Source organism: Tetrao urogallus (assembly GCF_951394365.1).
Source record: "Tetrao urogallus genome assembly, chromosome: 9".
In the NCBI taxonomy this organism is placed as follows: domain Eukaryota; kingdom Metazoa; phylum Chordata; class Aves; order Galliformes; family Phasianidae; genus Tetrao; species Tetrao urogallus.
The window spans coordinates 16,953,093-16,966,416 of NC_136822.1; the positions used below are offsets into that span (position 1 = coordinate 16,953,093).

General features: G+C 42.4%; 1 protein-coding gene across 1 annotated transcript; it reads right to left on the reverse strand.

The window, feature by feature from the left end:
- Positions 1-2,903: 2,903 nt before the first annotated feature.
- Positions 2,904-5,331, reverse strand: ZNF639 (zinc finger protein 639; the record flags this gene model as incomplete). Its single annotated transcript, XM_079539849.1, has 4 exons — positions 2,904-4,051; positions 4,340-4,474; positions 4,572-4,679; positions 5,274-5,331. The coding sequence occupies 4 exons, from the start codon at positions 5,329-5,331 to the stop codon at positions 2,904-2,906; spliced, it is 1,449 nt and encodes a 482-aa protein (XP_079395975.1).
- Positions 5,332-13,324: the final 7,993 nt, after the last annotated feature.

The window sequence follows — 13,324 nt, forward strand, 5'->3', positions numbered from 1 at the left end:
CCAGACAGCAGTTTAGGTGCAGCCCAGTGCCAGCGGGAACATCTGCACATGAAAGCTGTCTCCAGCCCAGGCCGCCCCGTAACCCCTCACAGCCCTCGGGAAGCCCAAGGAAAGCGCGGGAGGCAGGGCTGCGTGCCGGCAGCACCGCCCTTCAGTCAGACGCCGGTAGCTGAGGTGACGAACGCTTGTGGGCTTCATAAGCACCCGTCGCTTGTACGTTTGGGACTTCTGCATGAAACAGGAGGAGAAAGGCAGCACAAAGGACTGTGGCAATCCATAAGCATTGGGGAGAGAGTAGAGAAGCAGTAGGGCTCTGTGCTGCGGGTTCTTGCAATAAGAAATGGGATTTTAATCTTAACTCTTCCATATAAAGACATTCTCTCATTTGGTAGCCAACATGCTCCCAGAAGCTGTGGTACTCGATGCAGATATTATAAGCTATAGGCTCAGATGCCTAAACACTAAATGAACCACTTCCCAAAGTGACCCTGAGATTAAGCAGAGCTTCTTGTCACTGCAGCAGAGGAGCCCTGTGTGTATCAGTGCAAGAAACAGCTGAAACGGAAAGGCTTACCGAAAAACTCCTGATCACTGCAGTTGATAGCTGTAACCCAGGACTGATCAATTAATGCTAAAGATGACTTCAGGGCCCAGCAGCACTAGGCATGCTCCGAGCTCAGCCTGGTTTTCCACCCAGCCTGAATTCCCAGTGACTGCACAGTGCCCTCCCTGGGAACAACAGGCTGTCCCCACACATACGGTCATTCCTTCCAGCACTCCAACTTCTAAACACGTTCCACTCATGACCTATTTTTTCTTCCACTACATACCTTTCTTGTTTAGGCAGGCTGGTCATGCCCAAAATAAGCCTAAGTAACTTATTTCTGCTCCCTCTGTGGTGAGATGAGACCAACTCGTCACATACATTTCCATTTACTTTCTAATACATACAGTAAAAAAACACACACCGCACTGCTGTATTTGTGAAATCCTAAGTAAAACCTGAATGTATTTCTTATCCAGACACTGTGGTGTGCATTTTAGATTGCAATTTGCTTTCATACCACTCGTATGGCATATTCTTTTAATCCCCATTTTAAAGATTAGAAATCGACATATGTCAACAGGAAGCCACTATGGAATCCTGAGTCACCAAGAGCAGGGTGGAAGAGAAGCTCAAGCATCCCCCCCCCCCACTCTGTTATATCCATATGAGCAAAATCAGCCTTCCACATATGGAACAATTCTTATTAGTACTCCATAACCTACATGACTGCTACCATATTAAGCCAGGCAATATGAAATTAGTGATACTAGTGCAGACATTGCTATTCCCTATACAACAAACTAAAAAAAAAAAAATACAGTCAGGATATGATTGGGTTGTCCTTTTCAAAGATTACATGTAGGATTTGGTACTAAACCAGCATTTCAATACAACAAAAATAAGTCCTGCCTCCTACTAAACCACTATTAAATGGCTCCTTTTCAGATGTTCTGGAAACACTTCTCTAGACATCAGAAATTCCATAAACTCACTATATTCAGCCAATGTTTATAGCTATAAAACTCCAGTGCTAAGTCCCTTGCACACTTGGGAGCTGATAACACTAAGTCTCACCAATCAGGAAATGTTTTATACATTAATTATGCCTATATAATACTTACATTAGACAACCTTACAAATTTACAATCAGTACAGAAACAAACTCCAACATTTTATGGATTACTTCACCCTGATAGCTAAACAGTCTAAATGATCTCACCCTTAATTATCTGTACTACTATCAGTCACTGAGAAACATAGCTATGGACTGAAGCTTAAAAATTCACTTAGTAAGATTGTAGTGCCCAAAGAACACTATCTAATCAGAATAGCTGTACTAAACCACTTTTAAATGATTTTTTTTTAAACCATACCAGTGTTTGAACCAGTACATTTAAGTTTATCACATACACATACTTCCCTCAAATTACTAGTCATAGAAAGCTAATTATAAATCTACAGAATAATTATGAACTAGTTTACTTACAGAGGCTTTCTCCAAATGAGGTTGGTGACATATTTCAGAGCTAAACTAAGATTTTAGATATGAAAGTTACACTATATATTCTGAGCTGGATCACTTCACACATCCCCTTAGAATTGCTGCTTAAAACCCAACCCAGACTGCACACAAGCAGTACATGTCTCCTTTGTGCATCAAAACAAAGACAGCAAGTGAAGGTAAATAAAAGAAATGAAAGTGATGTTGGCAGTCCCTACTAAATGCGTGGATGAAAGCACTGCTGGGACAGGATTTGAAATTGAACACTGACCAAAGACTGAAACAAACGATGAGGTAGGATAGGTAACCTTGAGAGAAAGACGCACCAATTTTAAAAGCTTATCAAGAATACAAGGTGGTCAATACAGGCTGACATATGAATTTTGACATTCTCATGCCCAGGAATTTTTGGAACACAGTTATCTTCAGCAGGCTGGTGCCATTTTCTAAAAGTGAGCAGTGCCCTGCTGCTGTGGAGGATAACATGAGTAGGAGATGCAGCTGAGATCAGTATGGTATTACTTCAGCATGGACGGAGAAGCTGGCTTTCCCTCTGTCATATCAAACTCCAAAGAGCTGCTGTTGTACCTTTCATGTGAAAGTGTGGGATAACAGTTGGAATTATTACGACATGCAACTATTCCCACTGTCCCTCCCCCCAGAATGTGATCCATCCCACTGTACGTGTGATTATACCTACGGAAACTCCTAGGAAAGGAAATTCCTAACACCAAGCCATTACACATGCTTCGTTGACATAAAAACATTATAATTGTACAAGTGCTATTAAAACTGTATTTAATATTGTGTTTTTAATTCCAATCCTAACAAGCTTATTGCAGGGAAAGAAAATAATCAAGCTGTCTCATGTATCTGAAGATGACTTAGAAGATCTTTTTCATTTCCAAATCTCATTAAACAATCAGTACATTTATGTGGCAAGTCTGTGGAATGCCTGAAATCCAAATGGGTTTTAAGGTCTTCAATCTGTCCTGTTGAATACTCACAGTACTGACACAAATAAATCCCTTCAGATAAATGAGAGCTTAAATGCTTGCAATACTCCAACATACCTGAAAAGCCCTTTCCACAGTCATCACAAACATGAGGGAATATTTTGGTGTGTTCAATAGCTACGTGCCTGTTGACGTTTGTATGCAGCCTGCTCCTAAAGCCACACACTTGGCATACAAAGAAGTTTTTGCATTTGTCAAAACTGATTTTGTTTATGAGGCTGTACTGTCCACGCTCCTTGTTATGATAGCTGTCGCTGAGCTCTATCAGTCGGCACGCGTGTTCATTCACCACGTGGCTGTGCAGATCTTCTGGATCGTTTGTTTCATGCTCACAGAATTGACACAAATACTGCTCGTCACAGCTGTGCTCCTGGAAGTGCAGGTACAGCTCGCTGCTGGAGGAGAACTGCATATCGCACTGCTCGCACCAATAAAGGTGGTCATTGAAGTGAGTGTCTGCTATGTGCTGACTCAGATTCTCAAATATCACCGTTTTGTAATCACAGTATTTACAGATGTATGGGTCCTCCTCGTGCAGTTTCACATGTTCAATGAGCTGCACTTTGCTGGAGAAGTTTTCTTTACAAACTTTACAGACATGAGTGTCCGCACACGTCTTATGCTTCAGGATCATGTGCTGCTTTAAATCAGAGAAGTACTTGCTGTTAAACTCACAGAGCTCACACTTGTACAGGCCGCTGCTGTTGGCTCTCAGCAAAGGCCATTTCTGCTGAGCTGTGATATTCAAAGCCTGGTTCTTCTCAAAGATTTTACAGGTTTCAAGAGGGATCTCCTCTAGGTCCTCAGCTTCTAGCTTCTCAGGTGACACAGTTTGTGTTTCTATATCATGGACTTCTACAGCATTAACTTCTGTTGTAGAAATTTCTACAGTTTGAATATCAAGAGGTTTTTCTTCTTCTGTAGGGCTGTCACTGAATATAGGTGAGTCACATACGTCTTTGCACATTCCATTATTAGCAGCTTTATCTGTAGGAGCAAGTAGATAATAAAGGTCAGTTTAAAAAACAAAACAAAACAAAAACAAACAACCCTGCAAAGAATCTGGGCGCATATTTAGTTGGTTGTAGAAGCCTATAAGTGCAAAAAGCAAATATTATCATTCAGGCACTGAAACTATAACTAACAAATAAATAATGTAAGCTAAAAAACCTTGATCTCTTCTGTCAAACCAAGAAAGTAAAGCACTTGTTCCATTAAACACCAGTATACGTGGCTTCCAGCCTCCCAGTGTGTAAGCTGCAAATGCACACTTACCTTTATCCTTCTTTTTAGGGTCTGTATAGTGCAACCCTACGTTTGAATGTGACCCACTCCAATGAGAAGTCCCAGCATGCACTGGACTCCCGTCATCATCTGTGTCTATGCTCTGCACCGGACTATGGTATCTACCTGCAAACATAAAAGAAAGATTTTTTTACTTTATATAATTGATATAATATTCAGTCTAAGGGACATCAAATCAGAAGACCCCAACATGCACTCTTACCTCTGTTTTCAGAATACTTTATGTCTGGTTGTTTCATAGAACAAACGCTGTAGCAGTGGTCAGAAAAAATCCCACTATTGTCAATATATTTAGGGGCACCTGAAGAATCTGTATTACAAAAAACAAACAAACAAACAAACAAACAAACAAACAAACAAAAAACAATTAGCACTAACAAACTGATGTAGCTACATATGGATTCAGTGTGCACTAAAATTCTCATCTGGCTACGTTTTTACTTCTTGCTTTATGAGCATTCTGTGCTGCTCTGCTAATGTTCCTGTTCTGATTTACAGCTTTCTGCTGCTGTCCCAGTGTTCAGAGCATCACATACAGTTGTTGCTGAACTTCCTCTGAAACAGTAAAAGGAACACAGCTAACACAGTGCTGAATGCTTATGGACTGGAATGCTTACTGACCTCTTAATCCCAACTTCCAGGGAATTTCTCCCCTTGTGTGTCAGTAGAATCATCTCCACTTTATGGTCTGTGCAAGCTTTCCAACATGCAGGGAGTAGAGAACAAACCTGCTCAGATGCACAGACTGAAAGTGGCCTAAGAACAGAGCACGCAGGGTGGGCACCCTGCATGTTCATTAGAAGGCATCTTAACCCACCCCTTGTATGTTACTTATTTTCCAAGTACAAACATAACAAAGCTATTATTCTGAGAAAAATTAAATGAATTGGAGCTCTAGGCTGACCTGAATATCGAGAAGGGTGCTGTGTCTTCCGTTTCCTCTTCTTAGGATGTTCATTCATTTTGAACAGTCTATGTTAATCATAAAATGAAAACGTTCAAAATTGGCTAAACTTGTATTTATCAGCTTATACTTTTCATGAAACAATACAAGTATTCTGAAACCCCAAACACCACACAAAGAGTTTTTCTTACATCCCTCCTATTTATTCTGTTACAATTAAGAAAATATTAAAAGCACACAAATAACAAATAGTTCTGTATTCCTGCCCCAGGAGTAAGAAGGCTCACCATACAGACTGCAGCTGCTGCATGGTATGTTACAAGCAGCTCTCCTGCATGCTGCCTTCTGTCAGAGATTAGATACCCTGGGGCAGTGACCTTCAGAGACTTTCACGCTGGAAATAAAAACAGAAGTGATGCCATCTTACCAAAATCCCACACTTTTCAGCGTCAGCAAGCAGAGCAGCTCCGAGGCTGACAGCTGCACTGCACCCACATACAGCAAGTACAGCAGCACGAGGCCTTCATCTGCAGAAGGACAGCATTTAATATAGTTTAATCATAAAATAAAGAAGAAACAGTCCCCCAAATAATCACATCAGAAACAAACACACAACTATTACTAACTGTAAGGCTGAAAAATACCACATGGAGTCGAAAGCAGTGCTCGGTTGGGAGCATCAGCGCTGCTGAGCGCACAGCCCGGGCTGCCCTTTGTCTGCGGCTCCCGAAGGGAAAGGAGATGACACCAAACCGGCTGGGCTGATGCGTCGGCCCAAAGAACTTCAGTGCTGCAAACGGAACCCGAGGCGTTCCGCAGCATTAGGGTGCTCACAGGCCCAGCTTCAGAACCGAGAGAAAAAAACCACATCTCCTATCACGTTACCGACGTTCTCGTGAGATGGAACAATCGGTACGAAGCACGGCTTTATTGTAACGGGCCAACCTCAGGGCGAACCGCTTCAGTGCTGTATCGGAGGCATCGAACGCCGCCATCGCTTCGGTCGAGAGGGAAGAGCCCACAACGCACCGAGACCGCGGCAGGGCGAAGCCGCCAGCCCCGCCGCCCCTCCCCGAGCCGCGGCCTAGCGGGACCGGAGGGGCGGGGGCAGAGCGAGGCAGCAGCGCGGGCTCCGCGAGGGAGGGCCCAGCCACCAGCCGGCACCGGGAGCGCGGGACCGAGCGTGAGTCACGGCTGCGGCCGGCGGGATGCGGCCGACGGAGGGGGGAGGCGAGGAGGTACCGAGCCGCGGCTTCGCACTTCAAATGGCGCCGGGGACAGGGCTTAAAATGGGGGCGGGCGGGAGAAGGCGGTGAGCGGCCCCGCGCGGCGAACGGCCGGAGGGAGGCGGGCGCCCGCGGGTGCCACGCCGATCCCCAGGGCTCCGGGCGACGCCGCGGCCGCCCCTCCCGTGCCTCGCCGCCAGGACTCACCTTTCTCTCCGCGCCCAGCCCGCACCGCAGCCGCCTCCGGACGCGGCGCACCCCGCGGGGGAAGGGGCGGGGCGGGCCGAGCGGCGGCCGCCATCGCGGCGCCCCCTGGAGGGCGCGGTGCGGAGAAGAGGCCGCCTCCCGGCTCCGCTACAGCGGTCGGGCGGAGGGGTGGCGAGGGGCTTTTCCTCCGCCCCATTATACGAGGAGCTGCTTCTCGGCGTTGGAGGCTGGCTGAGGGCCGATTCTTCCGCTCCAAAGGCTGGCGTCGTTGTGCTGGACTTAGTTTATAAAATCCTACCTTCAGCTTTTTCTGACTTCCCAGACAGAGCTCTAGGGGCAGCTGATTAGGTTGCCAACCGTGCTTTTAGCATATGGTCACCCACGATGAAGGCAAGCAGCACGAATACAAGCACTGTGGTCCTTTTCAAAGCACATTTCTGAGAGCTCAGAAGATAACGCGATTCATCTCTCTGCTCTTGAGAATTACCAATCAAACAAGATTTTAGCGTCTCTCTCTGGTTTGTTCTGCACTGTTTATCTCAGTTATAGGAGCCTGGGTTTCCTCCAAGACTGGTTTGGAGGAAGTCCCCATAAATTAACTACAGCCATCCAGTTGGGTGGATGCTCACATACTTCTGTTCATGGCAAAGTTTCCTACGTAAATACTGTGAATATGAAAAAAACACTTTCCCTAGTGCCCAGTGGAGGGCAGCAACACAATCCAAAACCAACCCCTCCTCCAAAAAAAAAAAAAAAAAAAAAAAAAAGCAAACCCAAACAAAACAAAAACCAAGAAAACCAAACCCACCCAGCCCTTTTCTTTGAATCTAGTCCTCAGTGAGACACAATCATGGTAGCCAAGCCACTTTCACATAAAGCACAATGTCGTCTTTGTGTTTTGGCTGAATTTCTCTTCCACAAAGAGAAATCCACAAAGAACAGCACAGCCCAACCACACAGCTAAAAAGGCAAGACAATGAAAGAACAAAATGTGAGGATCGCCTTTGAAGTCATAGATACAGTTCAAAGCTGTAGGCACCAAAAGGTTTCATCAATGCTTTAGAAAGAAAATTCATTTCGCTTTTGAAACTGCCACATTCCTGAGATCTTCAAACAGATCAGGGTCAGATTTAATCATGCTGAACTTGCTCTAACTGGAAACAGAAGGAAGCCCAGGTGGTAGTAACCTCCTGGTTTAAACAGGCAACACAGGTCATGTTCTTTTCAATCAGCCGAAATAAGAATGGGGTAAAGTGTTTAATTAAACACATAGCACATGGTAACTTTTACCTACCTGTGGCAGCAGAGGCAGACTGCTGTTGTGATGGGAGGCACTTCAGCTTTGAGCTTGCAAGCTGCAGAGCTAGAATATCTTGTTGTGCAGCCAAGAGGTGACAAATCTAGCATCTTAGCTCCTTGTAGGAGGACTTGTTCTTCCCTTTCTGGAAGGCCCCAACCTGACTCACATTTCACAGAGAAAGCAAGGGAGCTGTGGAGCATATGGGTTTCAGGGCATCCCTTAAGGTTTGCACCCAGCAGACAACACCACTGATCAGAGAAAGACAGCACTTCTTTATATTCTGCCACCTCAGTCAGTTATTGGATATGTGAGGAGTACAGAACAGATGTCAGGCAAAGATCTTCCTCTTTCAACATCAGGTTTTGCTGAGAATAGACTGGGTGAAGTCTGGGAGATAAATGCTCTCTCAGGTCGCCTTTCACTTTTATTGACAAAGGCCTCTCCATATAGAGCTCCATTTGTGCTCTGAAATAACTGAGTGAACCAAAGACACGTAGTGGTGACCTGATTGCATCCTGATGCATTCCTCATGCCTCCAAAAAGTCAAATCCTCAGCAAGAGAACTCAAATCCCTCCCACAATAACAGTTTGTTGGACGTTGAAGGCTAAAATAAAACACAGAACTTTTGCAATTCTATTACAAGCCCACATTCTCACACTTGTCAATGTATAATTTCCAAAATAAGCTTCTCACTTTTTAAAAGTAAGCAATAGATACAAAAATGCAACCTAGTTTTTATTTTTAAATATAGTTTTGGTGATGAAATATCTTCATAGTTCTCCAAACCAAAACTGATCAACTTCAGAGAGGCTTTGCTGCCATTCTGCTGAAACACTTCCACACTGCCTGCTCTTCTCTCACAGCTTTGGGACAATATCTGAACTAAGTCACTTATTCAGTGTATGCAACAGTGAACACCATGTGCAGTTAAGACCTCTCACATAGCTATTCCCATAAGTAAGGCTAATTTCAGTATTTTTCCCCACCTAAATTAACAGATGTAAGCATTTTCTACCTCCTTTCTTCAAGCCTTTCCAAGAAGGCCCAAAATACCAAATCACACCTGCACAACTCGAGCTGCTATAAATTCTCATTTCAGAACAAGTGTACCAACCATATTATTTTAATTTAGTTTTTAGTATATACAGTAACACTCAAAAGTGTGATAAAAACCCCAAGTAGTATTTTTTTAATTAACAGCATGTGATACAGACAATGGAGATAAATAAAAAGACTTTTTACAGTTCCCCATGAACATGAACTACAATTAAATGGCACAGGCCAAAGTTTGCTTGTTACTTGAATAGCACAGCAGAAGGGATTTTTTTATTTATTTTTTTTTTTAAATGTGCTGCAAGACTTTCTCAGTACAACAATACATGCATTTTACTGCATATCTTAAACTTGTTTTGGCCCATAATTACTAAAAATTTCTTGTTTTCTAGCTATTATACCACAGGACCTGTATTACAGAATGACATACACATCCCAACATCCTCCCCCCACCCCCAATAGTGGTTATTTCAAAGATAACTGTCTGGTTTTGAAAAGGTATTCAACACTGGTGGGTGTTTATACTCTCTTTTTTGATGCAGACATGAACTGCCTCTAGCTTCAACAAAGCAGCATAAGCATCAAGAGAATACATGCTTCTGGGCTCTGTCTATGCAAAATGCCAGCAGAATCCCGGTCAAGGGAGGTGATCCCTGATCCTCTGCTCAACACTGGGGAGACCAAACCAGCAGTGCTGGGCTCCCCAGTAGAAGTGACGTGAACATACTGGAGCTGGTCCAGTAAAGAGCCATAAAGACATGGTATACCTACAGTGCAAGACTGAGGACTGTTTAGACCGCTGAAGAAAAAGCTCAAGGGCACCTACACACACCTGCCAGAGGGCGTAAAGAAGATAGGCGAGGCTCTTCTTGGTGCCCTACATAAGGAGGTTAGGCAATGAAATAGAAGGAATTTCATTTAAACATCAAGAAAAAGCTTTTAGTGGGAATCCTCCTCTCCAGGGTGGACAGGACAGCCCGCTCTAGCTGACCCTGCATCAAACAGGGCAGTCAGACTGGATGATCTCCAAAGCAGGCAAAGGGATTTCAGTAGTGTATGTGGCTATTCAATTAAAACTTGTAGAGGTGGAATGGGGAAAGGAAAGAGAAGATGATACTCCCAGATGACGAAGTTACACATTTATATTCACACACATGCTCAAAAAATAAAAAAATATAAGTGTACACCACAGTGGCTGTAAGACAAGAAGAATTCATCTCTTTCCTCCCTACCTCTCCCTCTTGCCCCAAACAAAACAGTAAGACAACTCAGGACAGCCTGGTACAGTTGATAATTTAGACTTTAAAACACTATTACTAAATCCTAGGAATTGAGCAATATATTTAGACCAATAAACAAAGAATTAGAGCTCAGCTGTGAACATACACATCTTGGACCTCATGGATTGAACTGCAGCAGACGTAAGAGCCTCAGGAGACAGAGCTTCTGCTTGAATCAGGCTTTCAGTAACTTCAGCAATACAGTTGTCAAGTTTAACTGGGAGTAATTCTAATACTGGAACAGGTTCCTAATTAAATTGATTTGAACTAAACAGTTCCTAAACTATTTTACAGCTACTGGGGAATTGGCACCAGAACCTCAGGAGTCAAGATAGTATATTTTCTGGCCTCCCTCATGCTGAAAAAAAATTGTATCACATACAGAAATGACAGCAAGGACACTTAAGACATTAATGCAAATCAATGGGAAAGCTAACAGCATTGCTTAAATTAATCTTCTTTTGCAAATATTTTAAGTTGTTCTTAGACTATGGGCATGTCCATTTTCACAGAGAGGGGTGCTGGAGAAGGAAGGGGCCCACCTCTGTAATGCGATCTTGTACTTTTGAATTCTGTCTCAGAAAGCTCAGAAGTAAAGAATGCTGTACTCTAAATACTGCATTAACAACAACTGTATTCCTCCTGAGTGCGGGTTCACAAGTAGGAAGAAGAAACTAAGAGGTTGTTGGTTTTTTTTTTTTAAGGTAATAAGCAATAAACCTCAAAGTCCCACAGATAAAAGCCACTACAGACAAAATTACCACAGTTATGAATTAGAGCTAAAAAGGCTAGTTAATAAAGAAAGACTATTTCCAAATAAAACAGTCAAGGATTTAATCAGGCAGCTAGTACCCATTCCTATCATAAAACAGCACCCTTCATACTGAATCACATGAACAAGTAGTCTGGGACTTCAATATACACAGAGCCTAATTCTGATTTCATTTACTGTTGTGAATCTAGAGTGTTTCTAATGACATCTGTGTTCTATCTGCACACAGAAATCAGAACTTCCCGAAGAGCAGGGCACCTAGACTTGGTTAGTGTATGCAAACTGAAAACTTCTATATGCAGTTTCTAGTTGGCTTCTTTCAAGAACACAGATTAAAAACCAACCCACACACTGTCAACTGCAGGGCTGAGTGGTGAGCTACCCATCAATTTGGACAGAGAACCTTACCCTAAACTGAGACAACTTTCAGCACAAAAAAGATAAAAATTCATTATTTGTATGAAATGTATATTACAAAATTAAAATGGGGATTCAACAAACTGCAATGATATCTACAGCTACATAGTATTAAAAAAAACAAACGAAAGCCATATAAAACCAACAATGAAAGTGTGGTTCCTCTTTCAAGTAAAACAAAAATTAAAAAGAAACCATGGAAATTAAAAAAAAGATCTCAGAAGCAGCAAATTACAATTCTCTCTGTAATACCACACCATTTTCATTAACTTGCAATATTTTAAAAATGTTAAAGACATCAATAGAACACTAATTTCAGTGGCTTCATTTTCGTGTTTTGTTTTTTTTTTTTTTTTTTTTGAATGGGCCCAGCCCACATCTGCAACCTGTACAGACATGCAGAACAGGAGGAACTCACAATTATCACTTAGAACAGGTGCTGGAACGTGCCATTATTAAAGGACAAATTACATGCCAGTCGTAGAATGACAAAGAAAATGCCTCAAGTTGTCAACAAACACATGCTACTGACTGCTAAAGGGCTTTTAACATTTTACATGGAAAGGGAAGCTGAAAAACCAAACCAATCCTCCAGAAGACCAGCAGCAGGGTCAGCACATACAGAGTTCTCTACGAGCTCAGTAATTTCTAAATTGTCTTTAATATGCAGGCTTATCTTCACCACAAGATACCAAAGCACTGACAGTTTTGGTTTTATTTAAATGCTTAAATGCCTTCTCTCCCCTCCCCCCAGTTTATACTGAAATTATGCCTGAAAAAACCTGCAAATGCACTCCTTCTGAACAGAAATTGTGCATAAGTCAGAGGTGCTTTTTGAGCTGCCTCCAGGAAAGCAAAGAATGTATTTCAGAAAAAAACTAACCAGCAGCAACCTGCTTGATTTGTCATTAAATCAAACATGACTAGCTTCACAACTGATGAGGTTAGTCTTTAAAGTAATATTTCACTAATTTCTTCCTAATGCTTTGCAATAACACGCACTGCCCAGACCTGGGCTCCTTGCTCCAGCAGTTTTCTTACAAAGTTTTGCAGGAATAATGTGTTCAGATTTAACTGAAGCCCAAAACAAGCTGCTTAGTGTTTTGTGCGTTTGATACTCAGAATAAAGGGAACATTTTCCAATGTCCATGAAGTGGGAATAATTAAAGAAAATAAAAATTCCAATTCCAAGCAATCCAAAACAATCTAGAGCTCAGTTACAGGTGTTTTCACAGTCAATAAGCAGATCTTATTTCAGATATTGAGAACAGATGACATCACCCTATTTACATCAACCTAAGTCAATAGTAACTCCATTATCTTCAGTGAATTTATATCAGAAAAGTAGTGTAACAAGGTAAGGTAATTAGTATTAAATGCTTTGAAGCTGGAAAACCTTTTTTCCCCCCTGAAACACCAGCAGAATGTTTTCCAAATGCCCATCTTGGTTACAGTAGGAACAATAGCTTTACGCCCATGATCTTCCCCATTAAAAAAAGACCAACTATAATTACCCCACGTCACAGTATGTCTATATCACTATGTTTCCTTTCTTTTATTATTTGATGCCCATATGAACTTCCACAGCTCATGCACAGCATTTAGTTGCAGTAAGTTTTGGAAACAGAGCCTGATTCCTCATACCTTTCTGTTTGTGCAAAAAGGGTGCAAAACACTGTATGCTTGAACTGAAAGATATTTATACCCATATTTACACAAGTATATCATTAAGAAGGGGTAAAGTACAAAAGAAGGTGGGCTCATAGGATGCAAAAGATTGGAGTTCTCTTTCCAT